The sequence below is a fragment of the Desmodus rotundus genome, chromosome 7 (assembly GCF_022682495.2).
Source record: "Desmodus rotundus isolate HL8 chromosome 7, HLdesRot8A.1, whole genome shotgun sequence".
In the NCBI taxonomy this organism is placed as follows: domain Eukaryota; kingdom Metazoa; phylum Chordata; class Mammalia; order Chiroptera; family Phyllostomidae; genus Desmodus; species Desmodus rotundus.
In genome coordinates, this window is record NC_071393.1 from 18092964 (window position 1) to 18107205 (window position 14242).

Consider the following 14242-nt stretch of genomic DNA (forward strand, 5'->3'; position numbering starts at 1 on the left):
GATGTCTCACTGTGGTTTCACCTCACGTTTTTCTTCCTTGATGTGGCCACTGGAAAACTGAACTCCACGGGATGAGGTGGGGTCTTTGTCAGATGTCACTGTTTGTTGTAAACCGAGGGGAGGAGCCGGAAGGTCATCCTGAGCCTGAGGGCTCCTGGAAGGGTTTAGGCCAGGGTGATGTGGTCAGGTGTCTGTGGTAACTGTCCCCTCTGGCCACAGTGGTGATAGAAGATTCCAGAAGATGGGCAGGCCTGGTCAGAAGGAGACTGCACAACCTAGGAGGCCTGCCCTGCAGCCGCAGAGAGCAGCCCTGGCCCCCAGACAGGTAGTGCCCGCCGTCGATCCCTGAGCAGGTAACCAGGGTGGCCCCAGCGTGATGGGGCGTCTTTGGGGAGAGGCAGAGACACATCCCAGACTGGCCAATCCTTCAAAAGTCCTCCCCAGCCAGGAGCCAGCGGGAGAAACCTCAGCCGCTGCAGGTCTGCCTGTTCCTGGTAGTCATCACTCCAGACACCTGCCCGCCTCGGCCTGGCCCTCCCCCAACCCTGGCTGCCCCCTGCACCCTGCTCAAGTTTGATACCCTGCCTCCTGCTGCCAGCCTGCTTGTCGCTGCTCCTCAGCTGTGTAACCTTCAGCAAGTGGCTCTCCCTCTCTGGGGGCTGCCAGTTTTGCATGGCCTCGCCCACATCACACCCAGAGCGCAGGAGGTATTAGAGATGCCTGTGGGTGACAGGTCTTCCTGGGCTGGGTCTTCGGGTGGTGACAGTATGCAGCCCTGAGAGGGGGGGTGCACGGAGCTCTCCGTTTTGCGGGTGGCCTCCCATCTCCAAACTCCGTGTGGTGAGACCCAGAGAGATGACGTGGCTTGCCCGGGTTGACGGAGGCCGAATTCAGATCAGGAATGCTGACCTTTTAGGTCCAAGGCCGCTGCTTCCACGATTGTATCTCAGGGCGAGGTCAAGGGCAGGGCACTGCACCTCTCTGGGCCTCAATGTCCTCATCTGTCAAGTGGGAGAGCGGCAGTGCTGACACAGCCAGTTGCTGTGAGCATGCAAGCTGAGTGAAGCAGCCCAGTGCCAGCCCCGGCAGTGCTCCCGATGGCGGCTACTGTGTGTCGACTCATCTGCTCTTGAGTCCTCCAGCAGCTTTCTGCAGTGGGCAGCGTGAGCCCATATTTCAGGGGAGAAGACTGAAGCTAAGATGTGTAGCTGGTGAGAGCAAAGCTGGGGCCCCAACCTGCCATTCCCCCCACTGCCCAGTCCTTGCCCAGAGCCCTGGCACTTCCTGTTGTGCCCGGGAAGGGTAGTCTTGCTCCGTCCCCCACCTGGCCCTCCGTCCTGGGTGACTGGACACGAAAGGGCACACGGCAGCCTCTGTGGCGGCAGCACTTGCAGACGCCCAGCCCACGGAGGCTGTGCCCGCCCTCGGAACTCTCCTTCCTTTACTAGGGGAGCCTGTAGCCTTTCCACCTTCCTCCTCTGCGCGGCTTTCTGATGGGCAGAGTTGTGGGGCAGGAAGCTGGCTCAGAACATCCCCAGGAGGAGGCTAGATCCTAAAAGCTAGAGCTGAGAGACACCTTGGAAGTCATTGCCTCTGGTGGTCTCGACGCCTTGGTCTGCCTCAGTGTCCACATCTGGAAAATGGGAGGAATCATCAGCTCTGGGTAAATGGGAGTGTCTGACAATGCAGAGTGGGTGCAGAAGGGGAACTTGCAGCGGGAGTCTTTGGAGGCACTTTGGGAGTTTCTGCTGAAATGGAAAGGCTGCAGGCCCTGAGCCAGCTGACCTCTCTTAGGTACCTACCAGAAGCTGCACTGGTCAGTTTTAATGTGCGTGAGAATGCTTGGGGGCTGGTTCAAGTGCAGAGTCTGGTTCAGTGCCTCTGGGGTGGGATAAGCCAGCTTCCAGGAGACCCTCCTGATGATGTCAGCAAGGTCCTAGGGTGGCTGTTACATAGGTTCCTTTGTGACAGGGTGCATGCATCAAAGATGACAACAGCCTAAATGTCCCTCGGGAAGGCCTCGGCCAAGTTCACAGTGGGCCATCCCTGCCGGGGATGCTCGGAGCAGTTAAAAGGAGGAAGGGCGATCCATCAGCGTCTCAAATCAATGGGTGTTGCCCTCCGTGAGGACAGAGCACCCCCGAGTGTTGGGACTCTGTGTGTATCATTCACCCCTGTGGCCCCGTGCTGGAGCAGGGTCTGGCACACAGTGGACGAGGTGCTCGGGCGGTGAGTATCGAATGTCGGAACAAATCTGCTGGGATGGAAAGATCTCCACTAGTCAGAGGCACCCAGGCCAGTTTCAGAAGGATACGCGTGGTCTGAGGCCTCTCAGCCTTGGCGTCACTGACCTTTTGGGCCAAATGGTCTTTTGTGGTGGGGGCTGGCCTGGGTGGGCATTGCAGGACGTTGAGCCGCATCCCTGGCCTCTGCCTGTTAGGTGACCTCTATCTGTGACAACCAAAACTGTGTCTAGACATTGCCAGTTGTCCTCCGAGGTGCAAAATGGGCCCTGGTTGGGAACCACTGGTGTGACGTGCTAGCATGCGGGTGGAAGGAGGAGAGGGTGGGAGAGGGGCCCTGTGGGATTTCCATTCAGGTCAGTGTTGGGCTATAACTCAGACAGCAGGTGAGGGTGACTCCTTCGTGAGCTGATCGCCAGTGGTCACCTCTTAGAAAGGAGGGACGAGGTTGGGATTAGAGACTTTCCTCCAAAGAGACTCTCAGCCTTGTCTGTTTTGATTGTTTTTAAATACAGAGACTGTATCTGTAACTTTAGTAATTAAGTACATTTAAGACGGAGGAATGGTATGAGGACCCACTTGTGGAGACGCGAGGGTGTAATGAAAGCAGAGTGCCTGGCACGCAGTGGGAGCGCAGCCAAAGGGAAGCGCTGTGGTTTTATTGAGTCGCACCCCTCTGGCCGCCCCTGTCTAGACCCTTGTTCCGTGTGGGCCCACTGGAGCGCAGAGAGGGGGAGGGACTTGCCCAGGGTCACACACACGTCCTACAGATCACACCTGGGGTCTGAGGCCATCATACCTGTGGGCTGTTTCAAGTCCCCCAGCTTCTTGATTGCTTAAAATTCACCAGCCCTACGGGCACCAAGGAAGCGGGCAAGGCTGGAAGTGGCGGGGGGACAGCCCGTGGGAGTTGGGCTGCAGTTTTGCCCCGCTGCGATGGGAGGATTGCCAGGGGTGCGGAGCCTGTGATGGAAGACCTTGGCAGAGACGGCCTCTGTAGGTGGGCACTGGCTGCCAGCCCTGTGCAGCTTCAGAATCATACTGCACCTCTCCTGCTCAAACATCCCCCATGGCTCCCTAGTGCTCCAGACTGAATTTCCTTTATGTGCCTGCTGGGTTAGCATTCCATTACCTATGAAAGATTCTCCATGGTGTAGCTAGATTCCAAATGCTAATAATAGTAATAGTAATAATAATAATAATAATAATAATAATAATAATAATAATTAGAGCACCTGCTGTTTGCCAGGCACGCATGGTATTAAGCACTTTACATGCATTATCTTACTTAATTTTTACAAAAGCCATAAGCCAGTGATGCCCACAGAGATGCAGTGTCTCGCCCAAGGTCTCCTAGCTCTGACCCACTCAGGACCTGCAGCCTGACCCCAGAGCTAGCCTTCTACCTGGGAGCCACCCTACCTAATCTTGTTTGGAGAAGGAACCAACCAGCATGCTGCCAGCAGGGAGGGACCCAGGTCTGGATGTCTGGAGAGCCGGCCATGACCTCGCTGTGTAACCTTGGCCAGACTCTCCTCTCTGGGCTTGCACCAGGCTCAGTCCCAGGCTGCCAGGGCTTTTCCAAGGCTGGCTCTGTACTGCAGGCCTCAAGGTCCCAAAATTATGTAACACACCTAGAAATCACCCTGACTTCATTTTCCCATTGCTTTATCTCGCGTCACACACCACGGATACATACTGCTGTAGAACAGAATTCAGTGGGGAAGGGGGGACATGTGAAGCTCCTGTTGGTCTTCCAGGGTGTCTCTTTCTGGGGTATTTTTTCCGACATAAATATTTATCAGGATGGGATCAGATAACCTATTTCTCGCCTAACATCTCATCCCAGATGTCTGTCAGAGTAGTGAATATTTTTTTACAGACCCATCCGGATCTGTTAATGTTGTACCATGAATATTTAATTAGATATCTAATTAGAGATGATGCTGCATTAATAGCTGGCATTTACTGACATCCTCCTCCTGCTGGGTCCTGCCTGGAGCACTTGACAGTCACCCCAGCAACCCTCTGAGGCAGGCAGTTCAGCCCCATTTTACAGAGGAGTAAACGGAGGCTGTTGAAGTCAATGGGCCCCAGGGCTCATGGCCAGTCCTCCGCCAGGCGGCCGTGGGCGTGTCCCTAGCCCCTTCAGAGTCCTCCTCCCACGGCCTTAACCACTGGGAACCTGGCCATGTGCCTCCATGTTCTCCTGATTCCCTGTGTCTTTGAGGTGCGTGAGCTAGACGGGTGCTAGCCAAGGAAGAAAGACCAGTTAGGAGAAGCCACCGCTGTCAGCGGTAGCTGGATATGCAGCCTTGGCCAAAAAGGGTGAGTGTTCCTGTTGGAAACAGCCCCTCCTCCCAGGCAGGAGAAGCACCTGCCCACGGGGTTTGCCAGAGCTGTCTGGGATGCAGTGCACAGCTGGTGCCCGGGATGCAGAGCCTTGTTCCGCTGCCCTCGGGGCCGTGTGTGCAGCGTCTGGGGCCAAGGTCAACCCACTTCAGTCCCTAGTGTCCTCTCACCTACTTCTGACTGAATATCTGAGGTCCCATGTTCTGGCGTGTGAGGTCCGCATGGGTGGACACCTTGCTTCTTTCATAATAGTTCTGTTGCCTCCTACTTTTTAAAATAAAATCGAAACACTTAAATCATGCTCCAGAATATGCCGTCAAATTCTTCCTGGTACAAACCCTGCTGCTCTTGAGTGTGATGGTGGAGAGGGGAAATGGGCTGCAGTGGGAGCCAGGCCCCTCCCCTGGCAGGCGCACAGCTCCTTGGTCTGTGGATGGCCCCCCAGGGGCCCAGGAATTGGGATGGGAAAACAGGAATCTTTACTGACTCAATTTCACACTTCCTCCAGGTGTCGGAGAAGGTGGCGAATCTCTGCAGCTGGGCCCCCCGCTGTCCCAGGGAAGCCACATACATGTTTGTATCACATTTCCGTTGCTACAAATACCTCCTCTCATTACCACATGCAGATCATAGTCCGTCTGGTTATTTGTTGCTGTAATAAAGGGCCATATGGGTTACTGTGTCGCAGCGTTCTTTTATCTGCTCTTCGCCAGATTTTACTATACGGTAGTTGGTGTCATTACAATCCTCTGTATTTTGTTCCATTTAGTGACACTCTTCTGGGCCCATAGGTTTCACCAGAGGCTCAGAAGGGCCCACGGCACAGAAAGAGTCAAAGGACTGATTAGACCTGTGTGCGAGCCCCGGTGCCACCCCGCACCGCGGCGGCGTGGGCTGCCGTCTCCCCAGTCTGCGTTTCGCAGTTTTGCATTTGTGGCCCGGTCAGAGGGGAGCTTTCTCCCTGGTGGGTGTTTGGGGAGATCAGCAGTGGCGTCTGTCTGTCTGTCCATCCATAGGGTATGGCACTGGGCTGCTCTAGCATGCCCAGGGTGGGGGTGGGGGTTCCCACAGCCAGCTGCATGTTGCCCATCCTGGCATCCACCCCATTCTCCGTGAGCATTGCACTCCCCATGCCTGGCCTGGGTGGGTGCCCAGGCAGGAGCCCTGGCACACTGAATGCAGGGTCCCAAGCAGTATTTCACAGAGCAGGGCGAGGGGGCCACACTTGGTAAGGCAGATCCCTGGGCCCCCTCTCATAACTTCCGAAATCAGAATATTTGGGGGCGGGATCCAGGGATGTGTCTTTTAACAACTTCAGGAGATTCTGATGTGCTTGTGAGTTTGAAAACACCGTAAAGGAAGAAGTAACATTGATACACTAACAAAGCTCTGCTCCTAGCGCTGTGTATCAATTCCCGTATTTAATCCTCGCTGCTGCTCTCAGCGTCCCCATTTCACAGATGAGGAGACCGAGGCACAAAGAAATCATGTAACACCTTCCTGTTCCCTCTCCCCACCCCCCAGGGCATCATGGCTAGGAATCAGCAGAACCAGGACTCAAAGCCAGGTGTGTGGGCTCCCACTCCAGTGCTCACCCCCCACTTCCAGAGACAGGGTTGTGTGTGTGTGTGTGTGTGTGTGTGTGTAGCAGGTGCAGGAAGCCCTGGCCCCAAACGCTCCCTCTGGGCCTTCCCTATTTGCATTGTTGACCAGGCAGGGGCCCCCTGCGTTCCCAAGCAGGCACTCTAGAGCAAGGGCTGTGCCAGGCGCTTAGAGGCAGGGCTAGGAGATGGGGACCCAGTGTTGGACCTGGTCACCACCCTGAGCTTGACCTTGGACAAGTAGCTTCACCATCTGTGCATTGGGCAGGGTAGGGAATTGGGGGGCTGGTTAGGAGCTTGGGTTCTGGCATCCGACAGACCTAGGTTCCATCAGGCTCAGTCAGCTCCCAGCTGTGTGACCTCAGGCCAAGCCCTTCTACTCTCTGAGTTTCAGCTCCCCTGTCAAAGGGGACTAATATCGTGCCTACCCCCAGGGTGGTTGTTAGAGGCAAAACCTATTGGAAAGTGCCAGATGCACCCAAGGCTCTTTCCTTAAGTCTTTCCTTGATGAGAGACCAGATGCTGGATGATTCTGTGGGCGTGAGTGTGCTACTGTTTTTAAAAAATCAATGATTTGTTTTCCCGAGTTGTACATTTTTCTCTCGCCCACCAAAGGCCGGCCGTGAGTCCTGCTCACCCCACTGAGATGGGGCCCGGAACCGAAACGCACGCCGGTTTCACCGAAACTCCCCGCGTTTGCATCTCGTGGGCTTGTCCCAGTTCTGCCAGCACGGGACCAGGGGTTGGCAAACTCTGGCCCGTGGGGCAAACCTAGCTCGCAGCCTGGTTTTGTGAGTGGTCTTTCCTGGAATGCCGCCCCCCGCGTTCCTGTACGTGTTGCCTAGGGCCGCGCTCACACTGCAGAGACAGTGTGGAGTTCCTGCAGGGGACCAGCCACCATGGGGCGAAGCCCTTGGCTCTCTGGCCCTGTGCTAACCCGCCTCACCAGGCCGCTCGTTCCTCAGGTTGTGTGTCCCTTCCAGTCTCCGTCCCTGTGCTGTGATGACAGGGATGGCAATAATCAGTGCCGACAGTTTTGCATGTTAATCCCGTGCCAGGCTGGATGGGAGTTACGGAGTTCCTCCCGGCTCTTTCCTGCAGGTGTTATTCCCATTTCTCAGACGGGAACAGTGAGGCTTGGAGAGCCCCAGAGTCACCCAGGAGACCTGGCCTCTGAGCCAAAATGTGACCCCTGACCTCATCACCTCCCACCCCCAGCTTGTGCTGAACTGGGTCCCCAAGGGGGAGGTGGGCAGCATGGCCCTGCTTTGATCGTTTTAGGGAAAAAATGCAAAGCAAGTCAGGAAAGAGAGATCCTGGATCTAGGAGCATGGGCTGTGAAGACAGAGAGGGAGAGGGCTCCCAAGCTTACCAGCTTGTGTGGTCTTGGGCAGGTGACCCCCCTCTCCAAGCCCCAGTAAATGGGTGGCTAGTAAGGGAGGGTGGTTAATAAGGGAGCGGGAGATGGGGTGGCTGGGGGGCAGTGCCTGAGAAGACATAAGTCGATGACGTGTTGTAAACCCTTAGCTCGGTGCCTCACCTGCCGCGATGCTCAGGTAGTCGGAGCTTGTTCCTGAGGCAGAATCAGCCTGACTTCTCTTTACCCCTCTCGAACCACCCCCAGCACTTGTGTGCTTAAGCCGCAGCCAGCACCTCGGAATTACTGTTTTTCTCTTCCTCTCGCCTGCGGAATCTGGCAGGCTTTTCTTGGCTGGCTTCCTTCCAGAGCAGGTCAGAGGTCTCTGATTCCCAGGGGCCCTGCCAGAGAGCCCTGGTCTGTCCAACTCTGCACCTGAGAGTGGGGGCTTGGGATGATGAGGTCAGTGGGGCCCAGTGGAGGAGGTCGTAGCCGTGGCAACGGAATGTTTGCTAGCTGGTTCCCACGGGGGAGGGCTTGCAGGACAGATGGCTGAACTCAGGCACATGGGCACTGGCCAGCGCTCCAAGGCCACTCTGTAAGTGCAATGACCTGCCACCTCAGCTGGTGGCGGGCGCTCCAGCCCCCCTCCCCTGTCTGGGAAACCTTTGATCTGCTGAGCTCAGGGAAGGCACGCTGAATTAGAAAGTTCAGATGAGTTGGACCCAAGCCAGTGAGGTGTCAGCGTGACTGTCACCTCGTTCTCTGACCTTCCACGCATGGCTTTCCCTCCCACCAGGGGCATTTCCTTCCGAACATCTGTCACAGGTGTAATTACTGTCTCACGTGCTGGATTTTTGCTTCTTGCGAGACTGTCAGGTCCAGGAGGGCAGGGCCCTCTGTCTGTTGCTCTTGCTGTGTCCTAGCATCTTGATCAGTGCCTGGCGCATAGTAGGCTCTCAGGAAACACTTGTGGAATGAATGAACCTGGGCCTGAAGGGATCTTGAAGACTGACCAGCCCTCCCTGTCTCCCCTCCCTACCAGGGCAGCCCACGGGTCAGTGGAACGAGCGAGCGGCCTCCCGGCCACACTCTCCTGCAGCACGCGTACTTGTGAGCCGCCGTGACCTGATGCCGCAGAGACCCCCTGGGGGCCAGAGGCAGATTTGGAAACTGGCACCTCCTCTCACTAGGTGTGGGGCTTCTGGCCACTCCAGCTCTCAGAGCTTCAGTCTCCTGAGCCCATCAGATGAAAACAAGAATCCCCACCTTAAAAGTTTCCGCAGAGCCCTGGCCGGGTAGCTCAGTTGGTTAGAGAGTCTTTCCGATGCTCTAGGTTGTGGGTTTGATCCCCAGTCAGGGCACCTACAAGAATCAACCGGTGAATGTGTAAATGAGTGGAACAACAAATTGATGTCTCTCTCTCTCTCTCTCTCTCTCTCTCTCTCTCTCTCTCTCTCGCTCTGTCTCTCTCTGATCAGTGGAAAAAACTGTTAAAAGTTTCCGCAGAGGATGACATTAGAAAATGAAAGCCGGCATGTAAATAGCACGCCCTGCGCACCAGGCGCGGCTCTAACACGTCCTGACTTATCTACGTCCCCCGGTGCCTCTGGAGGCAGGCTCCTTGTTCGCGGTGGCTGCACTCCAAGGGCCCGGGTGCCCCCTGTGCGTCGCCAGCATCTCCATTTTGCAGACGGGAAACAGGCCCAGAGAGGGTAAGCAACCAGCTACGGGCACGTACAGCCAGTAGCTGCAGGAGCTTGGATGTGAGCCCAAGACGTCTGGCCCCCGACATAATTTTTAAAAATACTAGTCATTTTATTATTATATAGAAAGGCGAAATGACCACACTGAGAAAGTTTGTTTTCAGGAGAGAGGTGGCATTTTGAGTCTGTTTCCTTCTTGCCTTTGTCTTTTTTCACCTGTGGTTGGTATTTGCTGGTGATTTGGCATCGGCTTTTTGGCAAAGTCTTGCTTGCCTGGCACGCACACGGGCCTTTGCCACCCATGAATCAGAGAACGGGGGCTCTCACCTACCCACCCACCCACCGCTGGGCTGCTCTGAGGATAAAACAAGGTGGAACATGGGAAGCCCTTGGCCTGGTGTTAAGTATACAGTGGAGCATAATGAAGGCTAGTGCTGCTTCTATGAGACAAAGAGGGCTCACTGACCCCTCCCCCCACTGTGCCTGTCACTCGTCTTCGAAGTGGGCGCTGTCCAGCAGAACTTCATGCAGATGGCGGGGAATGGCCTAGACCAGGGCCCACAGACTTGCTGTAAACGTCCAGGTAGTCGGTGTTTCAGGGTTTGCGCAGCACACTTCTCTCCCCTCCCCCTGCTTCTCCTCCGCTTTCCCTTAAAAATAATTGAAAAGCCAGTCTTAGCTCCCAGGCCACACAGGCCTGGGTCCAGGGGCGGCTGTGGCCTGAGGGCCGCCGTTTGCTGCTCCCGTTCTAGATCTGCACTGCCCAGTCCAGTAGCCACTGGCCACCACGTGGATCCTGGACACGTGGCCTGTGGCCAGCACAGATGAGAAGCTGAATTTTAAATTTTCTTTCATTGTACTTACTTTAAATGTAAATGCCTACCAGGGGCTAGTGCTCCACTTTGGACACGCAGCTCTGGCTCTGACAGCCCTGTCCCTCGGCCGTGAAAGGACCCCTCGGCTGCGGGGGCTGCCTGACTGGCCGGCCTCCCCGGCTCCCTGGCATCTCAAGGGCACCCTGAAGGCAGCTGGGCCCGAGCCATCTCCCTCCCTCCCGCCGCCTCCTTCTGGAAGAGCTTCAAGTGCCTGGTCCCTAATTGTTTGTATTTGTTCCGAGAGGCAGGCCCGCCCTCACTGGCCCCTGGTGCCCCAGGAGTGCCAGGCCTGTGTGTTATTCTGGAGCCGGAAAGGTGGGGGCTGGCGGCTGTGCTCGCACCTGGGAACCTTCACCATCTGGGCTGAGATGCACTAATTGGGCTGGTATTTAAGGATCAAAAAAAACTGTAGAAGTGAGAAATCGGGGACCAGTAAGAGAGAGAGGACAGAGAACTGCACCCAGTTTACCTCTGTCATGGCTCAAAGGAAATAACAGCTGAGATTTCCTAGCGCTTGCTGTTATCTTATTGAAAACCTCCCCACGGCCCATTTTACAGAAGCGGAAAACCAAGGCTCAGAGGAGAGACTGACTGTGTAGTCAAGGGAGTCATCCAACTCCAGGCCTCATTCTTAGCCACCGTCCCCTCCTGGAATGGCAGACCCCGAGGGCGGAGGTTGGGCCCCAGACTCAGCATGCTATTCTGTGCAGTGATTTCCCGTCTTGGGCCTCAGTCAGTAAAATGGGTGCACGGAGGCCAGGGGCACCCTGATGCAGCGGCACCCCAGCTATGGTTCGCCGCTCACACCCTGAGAGCTTCGTTCCCTGCAGGCCCAGGAGGGTCAGACCCTCAGCTCTGACATCTTGGGCCGAGGTAGTCTCACCCTGTGCTGCACCTCGTCCCCCAGAGCACTTCCCCCCAAAGTCACGCCCCACTGGCTCCGCTCAGGGTCCCAGGCCCTGTCTGTGGTGCCCACCCCCGATTCACATCTCTGCTCTGCGGGGGTCAGTGGGCAGACGGCCGTGGCGAGCAGTCACTAGGGCTGGAGTCCAGGGCCGAGAGTGCCCAGAGGAGGTGAGTGCAGCCGGAGTCCCCCAGAGCCTCTAGGCGCTGTCACCTGCACACCCCCAGCCTCCATTATTGGGTGGCTCAGCAAGCCTCCTGGGCAGTGCTGGACCCCGGGCCGTCCGCACCCCCTTTTACCAGTGCTAGTGCTTTTGGTGTCCTCGCTCAGCACTTCACACACAAGTTCCCCAAACCTCCTGTTGGCTCCCTGAGAAAAGGTTATTCTTATCTTTTTTATTTTTGGAGAGGGAAACGGAAGTTCAGAATAATGAAGTTCCTCACCCAGTCACCAGCTGGGATGAGGCAGAAGTGATATGTGAACCTGGAACTGTAGGGCTTCGAGTCTGAAGCTCTTACCCTCCCTCCTCACTGCCGGGATGCCAGGACGCCGCCTCCGACGGAGTCCTGTGGGCGGTGGGTGGGAGACAGGCCCAGGTGCCCAGGCCGCACCCTCTGGCCCCTCCAAGAGTGGCTCTGGGCACCCAGGAAGCTGGCTTCTGTGTTGCAGATCGCTGCTGCCAAGTCACCCTGCTTTTGCTCCTCCAGCCGCCCTCCAGGTCTTTGCTGTCTTCTGCTCATGTCTGACCTGCCTGCTTTGAGCTGTTTTCCTCTGGTGGCAGCGATGGGCCTCTTGCTGGGGCCTGTCCTCGGCCTGGTTCCCCAGGCATGGGATCTTGGGCAGGTTGCTTCTTCTCGCTGAGCTGCTGGGGGGAGGCATGCCTGCCCCAGAGGTCAGAGGGGGCCCGTTAGATGACACATGGAAAAAGCTCTAGCACAGTACATGCCCAACCTGTGTAAACACACAAAACTCGGGAGTTTTGTTTCAAAGTACCGTTGTCCAATGAATGACCAGTATTACGCAAACCTGGCGAGCTGATGACATTTTTCTTATTCCGTCTATCCCTTCTTCCACGGGTTTCCCCCCAGCCTTTAGTATTCAAATCACATCTATCCCCAAAGAAGCTTGAAAGGACAGTAGTGGCCCCCATCCCTGCTTTCACTGTTTGCGATTTCAGTTACCTGTGGTCAGCTGTGGTCCAAAAACATTAAATGCCAAGTTCCAGAAATAAACAATTCCTAAGTTTGAAAGTGTGCACCATTCAGAGTGGCGTGAGGAGGTCTCTTGCAGCCCCACCTGGGATGTGAGCCTGCCCTCTGCCCAGCATCTCCACGCTGCGTCGCTCCCTGCCTGCCAGCAGCCCTCTTGGGTATCAGAGACGAGTTGCTATCACAGTGCTTGAGTCACGTAACCCTTGTTGTACTAAGTAATGGCCCGAAGTGCAAAAGCAGTTTAAACTCTGCATAGGTGTGTACGAACAGGGAAAAAACACAGTATATACAGTGTTTGGTACCATCTGCGGTTTCAGGCGTCCACGGGGGGTCTTGGAAGGTATCGCCCAGGAGAAGGGGACTACTGTGTACATAGTAATGTTCATACTATACCTTTCCTTTCTGGAAAGATCTTTCCTAAATTACCACCGTTTCTCCCCTTCTCTGCATCCTCCCTCACCCCTGCCATCGGCCTCTGTCCCCTCAAAGCTCAGTTCTCTCACTCCCCACCAAGTGTCGGGAAGAAAGGGGGGTTGTGCTAATTCAAACTAAAGTGTGATGGACAGTTCCCCAGAGGTATTGACGCTGAAGTAATAATATTAATAATCTGCACAATTCTAGTCTCTGGTGGAAGTAGAGAAGTTCAGTGAGCGCCTGAAGAAGCTGAGGGACCCTCTCGGACATCTGAGTGGCTTTGCGTCCTCTCCTGCCCCGCCCTCCACCAACAGTAGCTCTGGACTTAGGTTCCCCATCTCAGAACCTGAATTCAGGGCACGTGTGAGCCCCCAAATTGTCAGCAAGTTTCTGGGGAGAGGGTCCCCAGCCAATTTCTGATGCCCAGAGGCCAGTGACCCCAGGAGGAGACTCATCCTTGCTTCGTCAGTCCTTTCTAGAACCCTCCCAGCATCTTTGAGGTCAGTGGACCCACCCTTCTTCGCAGGGGAGGAAACTGTGGCTTTGGTGGAGGAAGTGACTCTCCCAAAGCCACGTGGCCAGGAAATGCTAGGGCCTCTCAGGTGTTTCAGCCCCAGGCCCAGGGCTTGGGCGTTTCTTTTCCATTTGCTGTGGACTGAAGGGCACCAGGCAGACAGGGCCCTTAAGGGCGGATTGGTCCTTCGGTGGTTTTGGCTGAATCGGATGTCCAAAAAGGAATGCTGTCTCCCTACTTCCTTCCCTCCGGACCCGGTACTGGTCTCCAAGCTGCTGGCAGCTCCCCAGTCATGTGGAACTTGGCACTGGCTGTCCCCTTTGCCAGGAACACTCTTCTCTCGCTTCTCTACCTGGCTGTTCAAAACTTCACCTGCTGAATGTTCGGAACCCACCCAGCATGAGGGCTGCTTCTTGCAGGAAGCCTTCCCTCACCTACGCAGTAGAACTCATCACCCCTCCTAGGTGTTGGTCCATGGCGTGCGTGGACTTGGGGGGCTGAGACTGTGTCTCTTAGCTCCATAGCCCAATTCCTGGCACACAGTAGGTGCTCTTTAGATGTTAGAGTAAATGAATAACCAATTATCATGGTAGAAACCGCTGATATTCTTGCTAATGTTTCCTATCTACTGAGCACATTCTCAAGTACTTAAGGGGGTCATCTGACGTTCATTATTAATCTTTGATGTTGACGCTCTTAGACCCGTTTTACAGACGAGGCTCAGAGAATCAAAGTCTGTTGCCCAAGCTCACGCAGCTACACAGGAAGTGGCAGAGCTGGGATTTGAACCCAGGTCTACCGGATTCCTTGAATGCTCAGAAACCTCAAGCCCTGACTGCTTCTGGAGAGAGATGGGAGAGGAGATGAAGTCTCAGAAACGCGGCAGGGGCCAGGCAGAGAAGGGCTGGTCTGGACGGAGGTTGACTGAGTGTCCGGCGTCTGAGTCTGCATCTCCTGTATTGGCTTCGGTGGCAAAATTGAAGGGCTTGCGGGTAAACTGGGGAGAAGGGCAGATCTGTCACTGGAGGTGACCGAGAAGGATGACCTGGCTGGGTGGGTCCTGCT

General features: G+C 55.6%; 1 protein-coding gene across 4 annotated transcripts in view; it reads left to right on the forward strand.

The window, feature by feature from the left end:
* Window positions 1-14242, forward strand: part of TPST2 (tyrosylprotein sulfotransferase 2) — a 43028-nt gene that overhangs the window by 15258 nt on the left and 13528 nt on the right. For 2 of the 4 annotated variants that reach the window (XM_053928070.1, XM_071221901.1), the window contains exons 2-3: window positions 8599-8746; window positions 9035-9268. The exons of 1 other annotated variant lie outside the window; for it this stretch is intronic. In XM_053928070.1, coding sequence (XP_053784045.1) covers window positions 9066-9268 — 203 coding nt within the window. In that variant the 5' untranslated portion in view covers window positions 8599-8746; window positions 9035-9065. The remainder of the gene's footprint in view (window positions 1-8598; window positions 8747-9034; window positions 9269-14242) is intronic. One more of the 4 variants, XM_053928069.2, reaches the window with a different exon arrangement.